Here is a 21,299-nt window from a genome sequence, read left to right as displayed (position 1 = left end):
CATCTGATTCCATCAGACAGAAAATGTTATTAAACAAATCCAGTGGTGACTGGTGGTCACTCAATAATTAAGTAAGCCACCTCAGTGGAGCTATTTCTCTCCCTAGTAGCACAGTGTGGTAGTGCCAAACCTAAGAGTCTAGTCAGATTCAGTACAAGTTCCCCCTTTTACTTCTTAAATGTGTGACCTTGAACAAGTTACCTTTCCTCTACAAGCTTCATTTACCTCAGTTGTAAAACATGGAGACTTACAATACCTAGTTCACAAGATAATTGTGAGACTTAAATGAGACAATGCACATATATTGGACCAGCTGTTTGTTTTCTTGCTAGTTTTATTTGTATCTAATACTAACCAGCCATGACTATGGATAATAGGCAGTGCTGTTAATTGTACTTCTGAGCAAAAGGGAGTTGAAGCTGATGGAGATTCTTCCCATATCTAGTAATTCTTATAAAGGACCCATTTCTCTTTTTCTATCTCTTCTTGTGTTAGCTGGGGCTTGAACCGAGGGTCTCCAGAATGCTAGGTAAGCACTCTATCATTGAACTATATCCCCAGCACAGCCTACTTCTTAAATGGGACTGTTGGAATCTGCCTGTGGGCTTGGCTGTCCCCTCTGACTGTGCATTCCCTTCCTGGCTCAGCAAAAACCAACTAGTAAGCTGCGATAACAGAATGCAGCCCACCTCCTTGTAATTCCTCTTGTTCAGATCCTAACCAGGATTTGGAGAACACCCGGATATGGTCAAAGAACCATCCCGGGTTTTGTACCAAACCAGGCCCCGGAACAGGACATTCCTGTAGTTTAGTTTCTGGAAAAGAGGGCACCCAGCTCTGTCCCCTCCCCCATTCCACACACCCCAGTAATCCCCGCCAAACTGGAGTCCCGGACTTAATTTATGAGAAAGGCCCTGTAACCCAGGATACTGAGTGAACAGGGCTGGCAGGCTCAGGCTGGGGTCTGCAGTTCAGCATCAATGGGCCGCTGACATGAATATGGAAGGGTTTTCTCTAGCAAAGGTAAGCTTTCTTTCCTCTTTCCAAACAACCTCATCCGTCTTCCTATGCAAAAATCCTTATTCAGCTGGGGTTAGGGAAGTCCTGGGCTGGTGGAAGAGAAAGTCAGTTGGAAAGAAGTTAGAGGAAGTTTGGCTGGGTGCAGAGGGAAGTTTCAGGAGACAATAGGCTCCTTTTGTCTCTCCAAAATGGCCAGGATTACACTGGTTTGACTGTTTCTGGGACAAGTCTGGAGTCATACAAAAGAGATCATTTTCCTGTGGAAACAGCTTGCTCATCTTCTGTCTCCTAGGTTGGGGAGACTTTTTTTTAGGGGAAGAACCTAAAGACTACATAAATGGGAGGTGCAAACCCTTGAAATCATTCATGCTTGGTTTCATATTTTAAGACCAGTTAGTCACAGAGTAAGCCAATAACTGATAGTTGAACTAAATTAAAAGTCTGAATTAATTTTTCACTCTTACTGTCTAAATAGCAGGGATCTTTTAGTAAACACGGGTTCAAATTCTGGCTTTGCTAGTAACTGGCTGTGTGACTTTGAACAAACCCCTTTATCAGTTTTCTATATATATCACCAAAAAAGATGGTTTCTAAAGATTTATTTGAATGTGTGGATCTATAATGCATTCAGTTTCTCATCACTGAGTGTCTATTATATGACAAACAAGTCCTTTGTTGGGGGCTCAAATATCCATTATTTTGTTTGAGCCTCAAAACTACCATTTTTGGGATGAGAAAACTGAGCCTCAGATAGATGAAAATAATTTATTGAAAGATCATATAGCTCTTATAGACAAGAGATGGTATTTGAATTAAGGTCTTTAAATTCAGTATATTTTTTATCACAGGGTGAAGAAAGAGCAACAAAGAGTTAAGAAAGCAGAGAACCAAAAGGTGAAACTTTATTTAACTTTTTTAGTTGTAGATGGACACAATACCTTCATTTATTTATTTTTATGTGGTGCTGAGGATCCATCCTAGGGCCTCACACATGCGAGGCAAGTGTGAACCACTGAACCACAACCCGAGCCCCCTAAAATAAATCTTGATGGAGAGTGTTATTAGGAAGACTTCTGAGAAATTGGAGACAGGGTCCCAAGGGTACCTCGGCCTTCTTATTTACTTGAGTGGTCTTTTGTCTGAGATGAGCCTGTTCAGTCCAGTGTACCCACCTTAGAAAGGGAAATAGAGAGAGAGGGAAAAGAGAATTGTCACATTAAAGGAACAACTTGCAAATTCTAGGGAAAACAGTGATGCAAATCATGATGAATGATGATGACCAGGCCCAGGTGACACTGGGGATGGATGACAGGAAGGAAAAGCTGGGAAAGGCTTGACTTATTGTGGTTGACCTTCTCTCCAGGTTGAAATAAGGTCTCAGTACACATTATTTAAACTTATGTCCTATTCCCAGAAGCCCAGAAATTCTCTTTAGCTTTTCCTTTCTTTGAATCTCTCTCTTTCTCTTCTTTCTGCCTTCATTTTGAGTTTAAAATTTTTCCTTTTACTTTTTCTGAGGATTCTTGCTCACCTTACCTATTTCATTTTTCCTTTTCTCTTGCCCTTTTCCTTTTCTAGGGGTTTAGAAAAGAATAGTATGCTTGCCCAAGTGAAAAGTTTGGACACAAATTTCTTTTTTAAAAATATTTATTGTTTTATTTGTAGTTAGACACAATACCTTTATTTACTTTTTAATTTATTTTTATGTGGTGCTGAGGATTGAATCCCGGGCCTTGCACATGCAAGGTGAGTGCTCTACTGCTGAGCCACAACATCTTTCATCTCATTTGAACTTCATAACCTTCTAATGAGGGGCCTAAGGTAGATATTATCCCCATTTAAGAGATGAGGAAACTTAAGCTCAGAAAGTTAGATGACTTGCTCAAGGTCATATAATGAATAAACAGTGAATCCAGAACTGGCACCAATATATTTTCTGGTGCCTGAACTCTTTCCACTTTACTATGAAATAACCAAGTATTTCTCAAGGAGTTTATGTATTCTTTCTTTTTTCTGCTCTTAAAGTGTATGATTGTACCAAATTAAACAACAACAACAGCAGCAGCAGCAGCAGAAGCACCAGCAGCAGCAGCAACTATGACAAATTCAGCCTTGGGGAGAAGAAAGGAAGTCATTAATTAGAAGGAAGAAAAACCAATATTTATCAGGTGCCTACTAAGTCCTGGTTACTGTATAAAGTTACCACATATAAACACAACTGAAAACAGTACTCAAACCTAAGTATGTCTGAATCAAAAGTTCTGGCTTTCCCTCCTCTTCCATACTGAGGATTGAACCCAGGGGTGTTCTACCACCAAGCTACTTCCCCAGCTCTTTTATTTTACTTTTGGTACCAGGAATTTAACCCAGGGGCACTTTATTACTGAACCACATCTCCAACCTTTTTTAGTTTGAAGACAGGGTCTCAGTAAGTTGCTTGGGGCCTTGCTAAATGGTTGAGGCTGGCTTTGAACTTGCAATCCTCCTTTCTCAGCCTCTGGAGCCTCTGGGATTACAGGAGTGCATCACTGCACCTGGATTAATTAATTAATTTATTTTTTTTTTTAATTTTGAGACAGGATCTTGCTAAGTTGCTGAGGCTTGCCTGGAACTTGTGGTCTCCTGCCTCAGCCTCACAAGGCACTGGAATTACAGGTACGAACCACAGTGCTCGGCTTGATTGTGTGTATTTTTATACCCATATTCATGTGTCTGTATGGCTAGAATGTTTCACTGTATATCATAAATTTAAGAGTATATACATATTTGTGACTGTTCATAAAATGGCAAAGCTCTGTAGGATATATAGTTCATTGCCTAGCATGCACAGACCTTGAGATTGATTCCTAGCACCACAAACCAAACCAAAGCAAAACAAACAAAAAGGTAAAGTTTTTTTTTTAGCTGTGACAGGTTCCATTTCTATATCTGCTCTGTCTCTCTCTTCCTCTGTTTCCCTCTCTCCCTTTCCCCCACTCAACCCCATACTGGAGAGTGAATCTAAGTATGCTTTACTACTGGCTACATCCCTGTCTTTTTATTTTATTTTATTTTTTTATTTTAAGACAAGGTCTCTCTAGTAGCACAAACTGGCCTCAAACATAGAATTCTCCTGTCCCAGACTCCTGAGTAACTGAAATTATAGGCATGTGCCACTGTGCCTGGCTATTTTCTTATTTGTAATAGTAGCAGCCACTAAAAATTTTTGGCCACTTGTGCACTTAAGCACTTATTTGTGTTTTGTGCCCTTAGAGGTATTAATTCATTTTATCCACACAACCTTATGAAACAGCTAATAGTATTAAAGATGAAGACTTCTATGGCTAGAGTAATAAACCATAACTAGGTCACGGTGCTAGGTAGTGTGATTTTCAAGCCTGTGTCCAGGATACAAATGTGGACTCCTTATCTCACAAGATTTTGAGAATTAAATAAGATGGCAAATATGAAGAACATTGTTAAGTGGAAACTGCTAGGTGAATGCTAGGTAGCATTTTCCCCAGGTTCTATTGCCTAAGCCCTTTGGACCCTTAGTCACCACCTATGAATGCTTGTCCATTGTATGCTGCAGGTCTGTACTAGTTTCTCCTGGGAATATTTCCAAGCTTACCATGTGCTTCTCCAATTGTGGAACTCTTACCTGGGCCAGTTTTCTCTCTAGATAAGTAAGTTCAATGCACAACTGTCTTGCTGATACCTTTCTGAAAAGGAAGCTTGAATATGGTCATGTTGCATTCAGATTTATAATGAACAAAGAACACTCCTTCCTGTTGAAGGTTCCAAGGAATGGCTATTTGTGTGACCATATATGGTCCTGTATGTAGATGCATGTGAGTATATCTGTATTTTATTAGTGAATATGAGTATTGGCATCATGTGAGAGCTGGAATAACTCTGAGAACTCATTCTATATTATATTATTTTTGTACTAGAGGTTATACCAGGGGTGCTTAATCACTGAGCCACATTGCCAGCCCTTTAAACATTTTTTTTTCTAATTTTGAGACAGGGCCCCAAAAGTTGATGAGGCTGGCCTCAGACTTGTAATACTCCTGCCTCAGCTTTCCTAGCCACTGGGATTACAGGCATGTGCCACTGTGCCTGACTAGACCACATTTTTTATATTTCTATATTTGTGCATTTTTGTGTGTGTGTGTGTGTGTGTCGGGGGGGTACTCGGGATTGAACCCAGGGCCTTGTGCATGTGAGGCAAGCATTCTACCAACTGAGCTATATCCCCAGACCTCATTTGTGCATTTTTTTTTAGATTGTAAAATTTTGATAACTCTCAAAAAATAAGAACTATGTCATTTAGCGATATATATTCCATTATTTATTTATTTATTTAAATTTTGAGTCAGGATCTTACTAAGTTGCTGAGTCTGGACTCAGATTTATGATCTTTCTGCCTCAATCTCCTGAGTTGTTGGGATTATTGGCATACACCATCACACTTGGCTATTGTATTATTATTATTATTTTTATTATTATTAGTTTTGGTACCAGGGATTGACCTCAGGGGCACTTGACAACTGAGTCACATCCCCAACTCTATTTTGTGTTTTATTTAGACAGTGTCTCACTGAGTTGCTTAGGTCCTCACTTTTGCTGAAGCTGGTTTTGAACTCGTGATCCTCTTGCCTCAACCTGCTGAGCTGCTGGGATCACACTGCACTTGGCTATTGTATTATTTTATAGATGGGAAACTTAGCTTCAATAAGGTGAAAAAACTTGCCTAAACTCACTCTTTAAACTAGTGGCAGAACTTGGACTAGAGCCAACATTAGCAATAGTTGTTATGGCCCACTACTGGGCCTTCATCACCACATCTGGCAATAAATACACAGAGATCTCTATGACATGATATCCACTCTCAAAGAGTTTGTAGGCCAATCTAGGAGATGAAGATATTTATCAGGCAGCTCAGAAATGTAATGATAGAAAGTCTGGTTTAATTCAGTTGAGTGCTATACAGAGTAAGTAGCTTTTTAAAGGGCAGTGATATGGAGAAGCTGGAGATGACCTTCTGGAATAGTTGAAAAATAAGTTAGCTCTTGAAGTAGAAATACAGAAATTATGGTTTGTGGGAGACAGTAAGGAAAAATTAATAGACTGTATCCAGGATTGAGAAGGTACAGAAGGAAACTAGTAGTGACTATCTACCACATTCCAAACTGATTTCACCAGGGGCCTTTCATGTAAGTTTTCTGATTTGTTTCTCCAAGGTTGATATTATTATACCAACTTCACAGATGAGAAAATAGTTTCAGAGTTGTAAAATAATACCCAAGGCTAGAAAAACAATCAGTGCAAGAGCCAGATTTTAGAAAGAAGAACCCCAAAACAGATCCTCCCTTACATTAAGGGCTTCCCTCCTCCTCCTCCTCCTCCTCCTCCTCCTCCTCCTCCTCCTCCTCCTCCTCCCTCTTCCTTCTCCTTCTTCTTTTTTTTGGTACTGGGAATTGAACTCAGGGACACTTTACCACTGAGCTACATTCCTGGCACTTTTTACTTTTTATTTTGAGAAAAGATCTTGCTAAGTCGTTTATGGCCTTGGGAAGTTGCTGAGGCTGGCCTTGAACTTGCAATCCTCGTATCTCAGCTTCCTGAGTTGCTGGGATTACGGGTGTGTGCTACTGTGTCTCGTTCATCAAGGACTTTCTGAAAAATGTAATTTGGAGACTATGGAATAATACTTGTATGATTGCTGTATATGGAGAGACCTGAGAGTTTGTAAGGAAGTCTATTGTTTTTTTTTTTTTTTAATCAGGGTAAATAAATGGGCCTAGCTGGGGTACATTTCTGGGACTTTCCTATCCATATGTAAATCAGTGCATAGCTTTTAATTTCTTATGGTGTGTGTGTGTGGTGTTGGGGATTTAATTTCTATTTAATAGTCACTATTTCTGGGCTGGGCAGGTAGCTGACTCTCATGTATAAGGTCCTGAGTTCCATTCCCAGAGCCAGAAAAAAAAAAGTCCCTCTTTCATGTGCTTGAAGATTTAGTGAAATAATTTTTATAATCCACTGAACATGGTATTTTGTATGTGGCAATCTTGCAATGAATGGTAACTATCATCATCATCATTATTATTATCTCTATGTATGTATGTCTATTTCTAATGTGATCCCAATCACATGTAATTGTGTATTTTAGAGGGTGTGTATTTTTTCCTAGATATAGCTTGGATTTGGGCATATGCATGTTTTCTGTGCATATACATGAGTGTCCAACTATGTTTTCATGGAAGGTAGTATGGCATGGCAATTAAGATCATAGGTTCTGAAGTCATACTCCCTGGGATCAAATCCCAACTCTACTGATTGTTAACTAGATGGCCTTGGGCAAATTACTTTACACCTCTGTTCTGCAGTTCCTCCACTGTAATATGGGGATAATAATAGGCATCTATTTCATAGAGTGGTTGTGAGGATTAAGTGATTTAATCTATGCAAAACACCTAGAATTGTTGTACCATGAACACACAAAAATACTGATTTATTATTATTATTATTATTATTATTATTATTATTATTATTATTACTCCTCTAAGGTGACTAAGTCTCTGTGTGACTGTGGTTCTATATATGTATGCAAATGTCTTTATCTCTACCTTTAAGTAATACCACATATGCCTGTGTATGCAAATATGTGTATATGTGTGTTTATGTGATGTTGTTTTTATTTCTGAGTTTGACTAGCTGTGAAATTATATGAAAGCTTTATTCAAATATAATATATAATTTTTTTCAAAATTTGGTTTTGAAAAAAAACAAAATAAAATTTTCTGGTTTATAATGCTGAAATAAGGGGTTAGGAAGCTTGAGTCTAATTCTGAGTCTGAATTGGACCTGTGAAATGGGTTTATGCATAGCCTTTGGGATCAGCAAAGAACATTTCTTCTGAAAAGTTCAATATATTTCCTGCATATACTCTTACTTTTTTGTACTGGGGATTGAGCCCAGGATTGCTCAACTGCTGAACCATATCCCCAGCCCTTTTCATTTTTTAATTTCAAGACAGGATCTCACTAAATTGCTTCAGGGCTCACTAAATTGATGAGGCTAGTCTTAACTTTCGATCCTTTTGCTTCAGCCTCCAAAGTTGCTGGGATTACTGGTGCCATCATGCTCAGCTCTCTCTTTTGTTTTTTATTTCATTTTAAACTTTTTAAAATAACTTTATTTATTTTAATATTTAGAATATTTTCTTCTATTATTTTTATTAATTAATTAATTTTAATTAGGTACATATGACAGCAGAATGCATTTTGATTAATTGTACAATTGCAGAACAACTTTTCATTTCTCTGGGTGTATACCATGTAGTATCACACTATATGTGTAGTCATACATGTACCTAGAGTAATGATATCCATCTCATTCCACCATCTTTCCTGCCCCCATAACCTCACCCCTCTTTTTCCCCCCTTTGCCCCATCAAAGTTCCTCCATTTCCCCCATGTCCCTCCCATTATTGAATCAGCATCCATTTATCAGAAAGAATATTTGGCCTTTGGTTTTTTGGTATTGGCTTACTTTGCTTAGCATGATATTCTCCAACTTCATCCATTTACCTGCAAATGCCATAATTTTATTCTCTTTTAATGCTGAGTAACATTCTATTGTGTATATATACCACCATTTCTTTATCCATCATCTATTGAAGGGCATTTCGGTTGCTTCCACAGTTTAGCTATTGTGAAATGAGCTGCTATAAACATTAATGTGGCTGCGTTACTATAGTGTGCTCAGTCTTTTGGATATGGACCAAGGAGAGGGATAGCTGGGTCAAATGGTGGTTCCATTTCAGGTTTTCTTTTTTAAAATATTTTTTTAGTTGTTGATGGACCTTTATTTTATTTATTTGTTTATATGCAGTGCTGAGGATTGAACTCAGTGCCTCACACATGTGAGGCAAACACTCTACCACTGAGCCACCACTTCAGCCTGCCCCCCGCCCCCCATTTCAGGTTTTCTAAGGAATCTCCATACTGCTTTCCATATTGGCTGCAGCAATTTGCAGTCTCACCAGCAATGTATGACTGTGCCTTTTCCCCCACATTCTCACCAACATTTATTGTTGTCTGTATTATTGATAACTGACATTCTGACTGGAGTAAGATGAAATCTTAGAGTAGTTCTGATTTGCATTTCTGTAATTACTAGAGATGTTGAACATTTTTTTTTTCATATATTTGTTGATCAAATGTGTATCTTCTTCTGAGAAGTGTGTGTTTAGCTCCTTAGCCCATTTATTGATTGGGTTGTTTGTTTTTTTGGTGTTACATTTTTTGAGACCTTTATATACCCTGGAGTTTAGTGCTCTATCTGACTTTTGTGTGGCAAAAATTTGCTCCCAAAATGTAGGCTCTCTCTTTACCTCATTGATTGTTTCTTTTGTTGAGAAGAAGGTTTTTAGTTTGAGTCCATCCCATTTATTAGTTCTTGATTTTATTTCTTGAGCTTTAGGAGACTTGTTAAGGAAGTCAGGGAAATGAATGAAATTTAAACAAAAGAAACAATTCAAAAAACTGACAAAACAAAAAGCTGGTTCTTTGAAAAAATATATTTATTTATTTTTATGGGGTGCTGAGGATCAAACCAAAGTGCCTCACATTTGCTAGGCAAGTTCTCTACCACTGAGCCATAACTGCAGCCCTCATTTTAAACTTTTTTGAAGTTTTGCATGTTAATGCATGCAAAAATGCACAAATCCTAACTTTATAGGTCAATATATTTTTACCAAATTAATATACAATCTAACTGGCATATAGTTCAAGAAACCAGATATTGGAAGCATTTACCCTCTTCCATGATGCTACCTCCTCTTCTTCCTCCTCCTCCTTTTTCTTTTGTGGTGCTGGGAATGGAACTCCAGGCCTCACATATGCTAGGCAAGTGCTCTGTCACTGAACTACCCTCCCCCTCTACCCCCATCCTTAATTCTAATAGCATAAATTACTTTTCTGTGATTTTGTATTTTATATCAAATAAACAATACAGTATTTATGCTTTTGTGTCTCGTTTCTTTCTGCAACATTACATTTGTGAGAATTATCCATATTGCAAGCAGTTGTACTTTTGTTTATTATTATTGCCATATAGAATTCCATTGTATGAATAAAATGCAATTTACTCATCATTTTAGTATTCTTGGACATTTTGGCTGTTTCTATTTTGGGTCTTGTAAATGTCTTTTGATGAATTTTTATTTGTTTCTCAACACAATTTACGAATGATGAGAAGTGGCAGCAATGAGTCTTCCCTTTTTGCCTATGGGAAACAGGCAAAAGAAGAATTAGTGACTTGATATAAGTACCAAGTGAGTCTATGTGACTTAATCAGACATTTGGTGCCTCTTTCCTGATCCCTGGGCCACAGCATATTTTTCCTTCTATACTTTGAAGGAACAAAATCAAGATTTCTGTTCTGAAGGAAGTGATACATGACTTGCAGTACAGGTGACTTTTAAACTTTGTCCTCCAATATCCCATCTTTAGAGATCACTGAACATTTGTTGAATTGAAAGGAATCAGGTAAGATCAAGAAACTGGGCTAATTGGGATTTGCTCTTTTAGTCACTCCATCTGGCCTTTGTCTTTTCAGTTTTCCAGACATATGCAAAACCCTTTTCTTCTCTTTCTTTCATACCAGCAGCTTTCATTTGCCAGAATAATGTGGCCCATGGAGCCAGGTCACCTCCTTTGCGCTCTGTTGTTTATGCAATCCTTGTGGCCTCTACTGACGGATGGGGCCACTCGAGTCTACTACCTGGGCATCCACGATGTACAGTGGAACTATGCTCCCAAGGGAAGGAATGTTATTACAAACCAGACTCTGGACAGTGACTCGTAAGTTTAATCTCTTATGGTATTAGAGTTGGAGTTGGAGATGAAGGGGGACACCACTGATGTTAGGCAATGGCCTATTGTTTGTTTGTTTGTTTTTGCTGTGTGTGTGTGTGTGCGCACATGCACGTGGTGCTGGGAATCAAATCCAGGGCCTAACACTTGCTAGGCAGGTACTGTACCAGTGAGCTACATCCCCAGCCCTTTTTATTTGTTATTTTATGACAGCGTCTCCCTAAGTTGTCCAGCTGGTCTTGAATTTGTGATCCTGCTGCCTCAGCTTCCTGAGTAGCTGGGATTACAGATGTGTAATACCATACCTGGCTAAGAGGTACCCTTTGTCTTTTTTTTTGGTGGTACTGTGGATTAAACCCAAGAGGGGATTAACTACTGAGCCATATGCCCAGCCCTTTTTATTTTTTATTTTGAAACAAGTTCTCATTAAGTTGCTTAGGACCTCACTAACTTTCTGAGGCTGGTTTTGAACTTTTGAACCTTCTGCCTTAGTTTCCTGAGTTGCTGGGATTATAGGTGTGTGCCACTACACCTGGCAGAGATGCCCTTTTGAGGATCCTTTCCCAGGATGTGGTAGCAGCCAGCTCCCAATTTCTCTAGGCCATACACAAAGAAGCTGGCTTCCTGGGAAGAGAGCTACTTAACTCAGGATCCAGCATGTCATTTGAAGTCTACTTTTCCATGCCAAGGTGCCTCAGCATTTTTAGACTCCTAAAGATAATTCCATATTTCCTTGATTCTAATAGACTTATTAAAAACATGGAATACATATAGTTTTTGAGAGATGTATGTGGTGGAGTAATCCTCCCATAGTTTGGTGAAATTATTCTGATTTTAGATATGTGAAAATATGAAAAAATAAGGGAAGTCTTTTTTTATGGTACTGGGGATTATAAGGTAAGTCTTATAAGGAAGGAAATGATAGTAATAGTTATCACTAATGTAACACTCTGTAGTAGGTACCATACTAGACATTTACAAACTCTGACTCCTTTAATTTCTACAACAACTCTAGAAAGTAAGTATAAAAAAAGTATATATATATATATATATATATATATATATATATATATATACACACACACACACACACACACACACACACACACATGATATGTATATAGGTATATGTATGTATATATATTTATTGCAGTGTTAGGGATTGAATCTGGGGCTTTTCATATGCTAAGCATGTACTATATCACTGAGCCATATCCTCAACCCCAGTGTCCTCATTTTATAGATAAGAAAACTGAGGCTCATTGGGGTCAAGTGATTTGTCCAAGTCTTACAATAATAAAGACTTAGAATTTGAAACTAGGTAATGTAGTTTCAAGGCTGGTATTCTTCTCACTGTTCTGCCTCTCACAGGATTAATGACAGGTCAACCTTTCTTTTACTTTTATTTTATGGTACTGGAGATTGAGCCCAGGGATGTTTTACCAATGGGCTACATCCCCATCCCAACACTTTTTTAAAAAAAATTGAGACAGGGTCTTTTCGAGTTGCTTAGGTCCTCACTAATCATGGCTGGACTTGAACTTGCATTACTTCTGCCTCAGTCTCCTGAGTCATTGGAATTACAGGCTTGTGCCACCAAACCCAGCCCTGGCTAATTTTTTTTTTTTCTGTGCAGGGGATCAAACCCAGGGCCTTGTATATACTAGGCAAACACTCTACCACTGAGCCATATCTCCAGCTCCTTGGCTAACTTTTCTTGATCTTAGAAACTTGCTGGTTTTCCAAAAATATCTGTTGGAAAGTATTAATGAATGTTTTAAAGAATGTTTTGTTATCGTGACTCACTTTATTTCTCCAAAGCCTCAGAGTTTTTTAAACTTAACTATAACTTTTCTGAGCTCTCTTGAAGAATTATAGCGGGAATAGCAGCTCTGCATTTTTTTTTTCTTTTCTTACTTTACTTCTTTTTTATGATGCTGGTGACTGAACCCAGGATCTCATGCATGCTAGGCAAGCACACTGTGGTAACACCTGACCCAAGCATTGTCTTTTTTGACACAATCCACCCATTTAATTTTGGAGTCACAGTCATTGTATTAAAATTTTCCTTGAGGGAATAACTTTGCTGTCCTCATCCCTGAGGCAATAGAATTTATTGAGCTTTTGCAGTTTTCCAAGGACTGTCTGACTCTCTTTAGTATTTGTTGTTGTTGTTGTTGTTGTTATTATTATTATTATTATTATTATTTTGTGATACTGGGAATTGGACCCAAAGCCTTGCCAATGCCAGGCAAATACTCTATCAATCACTGAGCTACATCCCAGCCCTTTATTTTGTGAAGGGTCTGTCTAAATTTACCAAAGATGGCCTTGAATTTGTGATCCTCCTGCCTCAGGCTCCTGAGTGGCTGAGATTACAGATTTGCCACCATGTCCTGCTCCTAAATTCTTAGTTTTTAAAATATATTTTTAATACCAGGGATTGAATCCAAGGGAATGTAATCATTCAGTCACATCTCCAGCCCTTTTAAATTTTTTAAAAAATTTTGAGACAGAGTCTCACTAAATTGCTGAGGCTGGCCTTGAATTTGTAATCCTCCTGCCTCAGCCTCAGGAGTCACTAGGATTACAAGTGTGTCATCATGCCCTGCTCCATAAATCCTTTATGTATTTTAATTATTTTTTTCTTGTTGGGCTAGGAATCAAATTCAGGGGTGCAAAGCATGCATTCAGCCACTGAGCTACACCCTTGGCCCTATATTTTAATCCTTTTGTCACCAGTAACAATTGTCTGACTTAGATACAGTGATATTCTTCATTTTACAGATGGGGAAATTGAACACAGACAAATAACTTGTTCCACATCCCACAAATTTGGAAGTGGTAGAACTGGGATTTAATCCAAGTGGCCTGGCTCTAGAATTTGTGGTCATAACCACTATGCTCTAAGGCTCTCCAAATATAGCAAGATGATGCTAAAACCACATCAATGGGAAATTGATAAAGAGTCAGTGCAATAGTCTCCATGACTATATATCAGGTTGTACCATATGAAATTGCTATTTGAGGTGGTTAGAAAATGGTCAAATATCATTAATTTCATATGCTTCAACTTATAACTTCACATTTTTTTCTCACAGTTAAACCTAAAGGTTTCCTCTTGCTTGTCCTAAACAATGTTGGAAACATTTTTGTCAGCCTTCTCTGGAAATGAAACCTCCAGCAGTTTGAAGATGGTGAAAAATATTGTAACTCTCTTTTCTTCTTTCCCAGAGTGGCTTCCAGTTTTCTCAAGTCAGATAAGAACCGGATTGGAAGCACTTACAAGAAGACCATCTATAGAGAATACAAGGATGACTCATACATGGAAGAAGTAGCCCAGCCTGACTGGTTGGGCTTCTTGGGGCCAGTGTTACATGGTGAGGTGGGGGATGTCATCCTTATCCACCTGAAGAATTTTGCAGCTCGTCCTTATACTATCCATCCCCATGGTGTTTTCTATGAGAAAGATTCAGAAGGTAAACCAGTTCATCCTTTGTTTCTCCCACTAGCAACAAATATTTTTCCTTTATTGCCATGTGATAAGGAAGAGCTAGGAACAAGAATGAACTTTTCTTATTTATTTATCTGAAGTGGCAAAGACTTTGCTCATAGTAAACATTGCTGGAAACTGGCATCAGTTCTGTTATTCATATATTGTGTGACTTCAGCAAGTCACTGCTCCTCTCTAGGCTTCAGATTCCTTATCAGCAATGTGAAGATACAATCTGAACACAGAACCCAGAGGTGCTTTACCAGGAAGCTATATCCCTAAATCCTTTTCATTTTTCTGTTGAGACAGTCTCATTAAATTGCCCACTAGTCTTAAAAGGTATGATCTACCTGCCTCAGCCTGCTGAGCTTCTGGGAGTACAGGTGTGTGCCAAGTGCCCAGCTACAGTTTGTTTTGTTTTTAATCACAAATAGGTGCTTGAATAGCATTTCAGTAGAATATTTGAGTATACTTTGAAAAGTGAAGTGTGCTGTGAATATAGGGAGTGTTATTTTAATTACATAGTTTTCTAAAAGGTCCAGATTCTTTTTTTATAAGTATTTTTTTAGTTGTAGCTGAAACAATACATTTATTTATTTATTTATTATTTTAAAAAATTATATATTTATTTTAGTTGTAAATGGACCTATATTTTATTTATATGCGGTACTGAGACTCGAACCCAGAGCCTCACACATTCTAGGCAAGTGCTCTACCACTGAGCTACAACCCGAGCCCCTATTTATTTATTTTTATGTACTGCTGAGGATTGAACCCAGGGCCTCACACGTGCTAGGCGAGCGATTTACCGCTGAGCCACAACCGCAGCCCCAAGGTCCAGATTCTTTAAAGAGGGAATTTGGCTTATTTTTTGGCATAGTTTTTAATTTTTAAAATAATTTTTATTTATTATTTGTTGTTTGTTACTAGGGATTGAACCCTGGGGTACTTCACCACTGAGCTGCCCCACCAGCCCTTTTTATTTTGAGATATGGGCTGCTTGTTAAGTTTCTGAGGCTGGCCTTGTTTGAACTTGAAATCCTCCTACCTCAGTTGGCCAAATTAATGGGATTATAGGCATGCACAATTGTACCCTGATGGTTTATTCTTCTGCTTCTCCCACTATTTAAGGCCTAGAGGCCTATAATACAGAAGCGAGTGAGGAGAATAAAGAGGTAAGTCAGAAGACCCTACTTACTTTGTGGTGAGGATGCAGAGAAGGGGAAACACATGTTCATTGTCAGTGAGAGTGTAAATTAATACAGGTATTATGTAAAAGTATGAAAGGCCCTCAAAAACTAAAAATAGACCAGGTGTGGTAGGGCTCATGTGTAAAATCCCAGCAACTTGGGAGGCTGAGGCAGGAGGAATGCAATTTCAAGGTCAGCCTCAGCAACTTAATGACCCTCAGCAACTTAGCAAGACTCTGTCTCAAAAATTTTAAAAAAAGGATTGGGGATGTGGCTCAGTGATAAAGCACTCCTAGATTTAATTCCAGTAACAAAAAACCAACCAACAAAAAAAAAAAAAAAACCCACACAAAAAAAATAAACCCTAAAAATAGAACTATCCTACTATCTAGCAATCCCATTACTGGGTATGTGCTTAAAGGAAATTAAATCAGCAGGATGTAGAGACACCTGCATTTCTATTTTTATAGCAGTACTTGTCACAATAGCCAGAGTATGAAATCATCGTAAATGGCTATCAACAGATGAATTTTTAAAGAAAATGTGGTATAGGGCTGTGGATGTGTCTAAGTGATAGAACGGTTACCCAGCAGGTGTAAGGCCATAAGTTTCATTGTCAGCAACACACACACACACACACACACACACACACACAAATTGTAGTATGTATATACAATGGAATACTATTTGCCCCTAAAAAGGAGATCATGTCTTTTGTAACAACATGAATGGAACAAGTCATGCACAGAATTAGACCAGGCATAGAAAGACAAGTACCTCATGATTTCACTCATGTGGAATCTAAAACAGTTGATGTCATAGAAGTTGAGAGTAGACTATTAGTCACCATAGAATAGAAAGAGCAGCCGGCTAGTGGAGTTCAGGAGAGGTTGCTAAATGGATACAATGTTACAGTTAGGAGAAAAAAGTTCTGGTTTTCTATGGTACAGCAGGGTGACTATGCTAACAATAGTGAATTGTATATTTCAAGAGTTGCAAAGGAGAATTTTGAATGTACTCTCTATAAAGAAATGATAAGAATTTAAAGTAATTGATATGGAACAAAGACAGAAGATCCTAATTTGGCCATTAAATCTTTAGACTGAAATTCTGTTTATCTGCGTTTTGTTTTCCAAAGTGAGTGCTTGAAGGGGGGGAATTCTGATTTCTCTCTTGCTTCCATGCTGGCCTCTGCTTTGTACTAGAGCACTACTAGACTAGGCCACGTAACACTTTGTCCTGCCACAGCTTCTTCCCCAATGGCTATCTCATCACGCATCCAGGATATGAAGACTGCTGTACTGGACCTTAGAATGTAATGTTCCTCAAGACTGGACCTATATGCCCTATATGTCTGCCTTCTCTTGGTTTCTGTATTTGCCATGCTCCCTCTCACTCACCTTGATACTAGGCATGTACACTTTCATTCTTTAGGTTCCTTGTATCCAGATGGTTCTTCTGGGCTGCTGAAAGCTGATGACTCTGTTCCCCCGGGAGGCAGCCATACCTACAACTGGACCATTCCAGAAGGTCATGCACCCACCAGTGCTGACCCAGCATGCCTCACTTGGATCTACCATTCTCATGTAGATGCTCCACGAGACATTGCCACTGGCCTCATTGGACCCCTTGTCACCTGTAAAAAAGGTACAGGCCCCTAGGATAAACTATGAGATACAGTTTGCGACATCTGAGAGAAGCAATGATGTGGTTGAACTACCTTCATGTTGGGCAGTGGCTTGAGGAGTATTATATCATAACCCTTGTTTATTTGTAGAAACAACCCTGTCAAACTCATTTTCCATTATTTTTTCTATCCATTATGTTTTTAAATTGACTTATTTTTGTACCAGCAATTGAGCCCAGGGGGGCTTAAACTCTGAGCAACGTCCTCAGGCCTTTTTATGTTTTAATTTGAAACAGGGTCTCGCTAAGTTTCTTAGGGCCTTGCTGAGTTTCTGAGACTGACTTTGAACTTGTAATCCTCCTGCCTCAGCCTTCTAGTAGCTGGGATTATAGGTGTGCACCACTACAACTGTATTTAAATTGATTTTTTAAATTGGTGAATTATAATTATGCACAATACTGGGATTCATTATGCCATATTTGCATGTAATATAATTTGATCAATTTTGTTCCACATTACCTTACTTTTCCCTTCCTGCCTCCCTCCCCTGATCAATATCTATACTCCTATTATTTTTAATTAATGAATTATAATTATGTACATAAGTGGAAGTCATTGTGGCATATTCGTACATGAACATAGTGTAATTTGGAATATTTGGTTCTCCATTACTCCCTCATGAACTCCCTTCTTCCCTCTCTAAAACAAAACCAAAACTAAAACCAAACCCACCAAACAAAAACAAGAACACAAATTTGTTTCTTATTTCATTTTTTTAATATTTATTTTTTAGAAGTAGTTGGACATAATACCTTAATTTTCTTTATTTATTTTTATGTGGTGCTGAGGATCCAACCCAGCGCCTCACACATGCTAGGCAAGCACTCTACCACTGAGCCACAATTCCAGCCCCTCTTATTTCACTTTTAAAACTCAAATTAGTGATGATGGGAGTCTAATCACTTTGAAGTAAGAAATATGGTAAGAGTATAAGTGAGGACAGGATTGAAAGTGTGCCCATCAGGGTCTGCTAAGGATTAAAAACTTGATTGGGCATAGGATATGCTCAGGAAATAGTCAGGCCTGGAGATTAGGGTATGGCAGGGTGTGGTCAGGTTTAAGCCTTGGGTTGAAAACATAGGCAAGGATGGTGGGAGGGAGTTTGGAAATGGAAATTAGCATCGGAAGGCTTTATTTTTGCTTTTCTGTTGCTAACAGAATTTGAAAGCCCCATTTCTTCTTATTCTTTTCTTCTGAATACTTTTTGGAGCTTACTTTTGCTAAGGAAAGGAGGTTCTTTTTTCTTTTTGTGTGTGTGCTGGGAATTGAACCCAGGGCCTTGTGCATGCAAGGCAAGCACTCTGCCAACTGAGCTATATACCCAACCTAAGGAGGTTTTTAAGAGCATCTTTCATACTTGCCCTAGGAACCCTGGTTGGGAATGCCCCTCCTTGGCGGCAGGATGTGGACCATAGTTTCTTCCTGCTCTTCAGTGTGGTGGATGAGAACCTTAGCTGGCACCTTGATGAAAACATTGCCACTTACTGCTCAGACCCTGCCTCAGTGGACAAAGAAGATGAGGCCTTTCAAGACAGCAACAGGATGCATGGTGAGCTCCAGTGAAGTGGCTACCTTGTGACAGTAGACACTGATGGAGAGTCTCCATTGGGGGTTACACATACTTGGTTCTTCTTAATGCTCACAAGGACCAGGAGTAGATGGCTTCTCTGTTTTGCCTGGAAGACAGTGAGGTTTCCAGCATTATGAATCAGATCAAGGGCACAGCTAAAATTCCATCCCTGATCTCTGTGTGGACTATGTTCCTGCTATTAGGATACCCTGCCTCATAATGTGGAATAGCCAAAGCTATTGATTCCAAAGTCATATTCTGTGTCCTTATTTACTTTGGTGAGTGTTGCTCACTAATACAATTAATTAATATCACTCTGGTTTTTTTTTAGAAAATATAAGCTGGAAGAATTTTCCACTTGAGAAAAATGATTGCTTTCAAGATACTTGCTTATATTCCCCATCCTATTCTGGGCTTATGTTTATAAGGGAAGTAGCTCTATTAATTAAATTAAAAACAAAGTAAGGACACGAAAGCCTAGAGGCATGAGAAGAGAACTGATTTTAAGAATAGAAACAAGTTGACTTTGTTTTTGTTAATTAAAGAAGTTTGTGTGTGTGTGTGTGTGTGTGTGTGTGTGTGTGTGTGTGTTTTACCTTTGGTGACAGGGGTGGGCTCAAAGCCAGAGAGCCTCAAGAGGAGCTGAAAGCTCAGAGGAAAGATGTAAAGGATGGCTTAGGCAGTTCAGATTTCTCTTGGGCTTTATAAAAATTGATTATAATAGCCATGATAATTAGTCAGCTAATGTGACACTTGTCCTGTGGAAATTTCAAAAGGGTTGAAAGGAAAACCTGAAAGGAAGGAACAGCCAGGAAAATGACCCCATTCCCCAGAGAGCTTCCTCAGATTGCTGGTTTGGAATATTGGCTTTCCCACTTAATAGCTCTGTGGTCTTCAGAGAAAAGTAACTTCAACCTTTTTGAGTTTTAGTTTTCTCACTATTTTGAGTGACACTAATGATATCTGTGTACTTCCCAGAGCTCTTTGTAATATTTAAATGATATAATGCATGTATGGTCAGTACAGTGTGTTCTTCAAAACCTCATTTAAATGTTATCAATTGTTGTTGTCAGATGGAAAGGCTTCTCCCATTGGTTTGTCCTTTTCTAATACTGGTATTTCCTTTGGGTTTTCTTTTGCAGCAATCAATGGCTTTGTCTTTGGGAACTTACCAGAGCTGAGCATGTGTGCACAGAAGCATGTGGCCTGGCATTTATTTGGCATGGGCAATGAAGTGGATGTCCACACAGCTTTCTTCCATGGACAGATGCTGACCACCCGTGGACACCGCACTGATGTGGCTCACATCTTTCCAGCTACTTTTGTGACTGCTGAGATGGTTCCTCAGAAGCTTGGCACTTGGTTAATTAGCTGTCAAGTGAACAGTCACTTGCAAAGTGAGATCCACCATTTCCGATTCTTGGCATACAGGAATGAGGAGTCAATACTTGTTGATAGAAGGTTGGGCTTCTGGGTTGGGGCCATGAGATAGGTCTTCCAGGAGAGGCATTTTGGTATAAATGGTGAAACATTAAACTAGAAGTCAGGGTCCCTTGGTTCTTTCTTGGCTCTGCCATTAGCTTGCCAAGTAACCTGGACATATATGTCTTTGGGTTTAAGCTTCCCCTTCTTGAACAGAAGATGGCCCATGGTTGGATAGGTAGGCTTTCAAGCTGCTTTTCTTTTTTGCTAAGCATTGTAAAGGAACTAAGGTCTGGAATTTTTTTCAGTTGATTAAATGTGCTCAGAATGGCAGATTAAAGGAGAGTAAGGTTTCTGCAGGTCATCATGGAGTATTGAAATGAAGTTTCAGAGAGAAAGTAATGAATGGCACTCTAGTTTGGACCTAACAGCAAGAGGGCTATAAGGTTTTGTGTCAGAGGAAAATAGTTAAAGTAATGTTATTGTGCATCAAGGATCATCAGAGGGGAGAAAAAACACATGAGGCAATGTAAAGAGCACTAGATAAGTGATTAGAAATTTTGAGTTGTAAACTCATTCTTTTTTTTTTTTAAAGAGAGAGAGAGAATTTTAATATTTACTTTTTAGTTTTTGGCAGACACAACACCTTTGTTTGTATGTGGTGCTGAGGATCGAACCCAGGCCGCACGCATGCCAGGCAAGCGCGCTACTGCTTGAGCCACATCCCCAGCCCTGTAAACTCATTCTTATGAAAAATTTACTCTAATGATTTTGGTCAAGTTCCTTCCCATTTCTAGTACTCATTCGCCCTTTGTAAAATGGGGGAGTTGGTCTAACTAGCCTCTAAAATATTTAGCTATTACTCTCTAGAATTATTTGATGTATGATGAATTAGGAGGTTACTGGGAAAGTTCTATGTGAATATGTGAAATATTTGAGAAGGTGAGGAGTTACAGAGTGGTAGGATAATGAAATCCTGGGTGTAGCTTTGAGAAAATAGAGGGCAGTTACATGTGCTCCATATATTTAGGATCTGTCCTTGGTCCAAAAC

General features: G+C 38.7%; 1 protein-coding gene across 1 annotated transcript in view; it reads left to right on the top strand.

Annotated features, from left to right (window-relative positions):
* The first annotated feature begins 792 nt into the window (after positions 1 to 792).
* The window catches only part of HEPH (hephaestin), an 80,528-nt gene continuing 60,021 nt past the window's right edge, over positions 793 to 21,299 (top strand). The window contains exons 1-9 of the mRNA XM_081278315.1: positions 793 to 1,023; positions 1,869 to 1,914; positions 3,046 to 3,188; positions 3,600 to 3,675; positions 10,678 to 10,874; positions 14,121 to 14,365; positions 17,004 to 17,216; positions 18,623 to 18,805; positions 19,969 to 20,223. Coding sequence (XP_081134441.1) covers positions 10,699 to 10,874; positions 14,121 to 14,365; positions 17,004 to 17,216; positions 18,623 to 18,805; positions 19,969 to 20,223 — 1,072 coding nt within the window. The 5' untranslated portion in view covers positions 793 to 1,023; positions 1,869 to 1,914; positions 3,046 to 3,188; positions 3,600 to 3,675; positions 10,678 to 10,698. The remainder of the gene's footprint in view (positions 1,024 to 1,868; positions 1,915 to 3,045; positions 3,189 to 3,599; positions 3,676 to 10,677; positions 10,875 to 14,120; positions 14,366 to 17,003; positions 17,217 to 18,622; positions 18,806 to 19,968; positions 20,224 to 21,299) is intronic.

The sequence above is a fragment of the Spermophilus citellus genome (genome assembly GCF_964194105.1).
Source record: "Spermophilus citellus genome assembly, chromosome: X".
NCBI lineage: Eukaryota > Metazoa > Chordata > Mammalia > Rodentia > Sciuridae > Spermophilus > Spermophilus citellus.
This window is presented reverse-complemented; position numbering and strand designations above follow the sequence as displayed.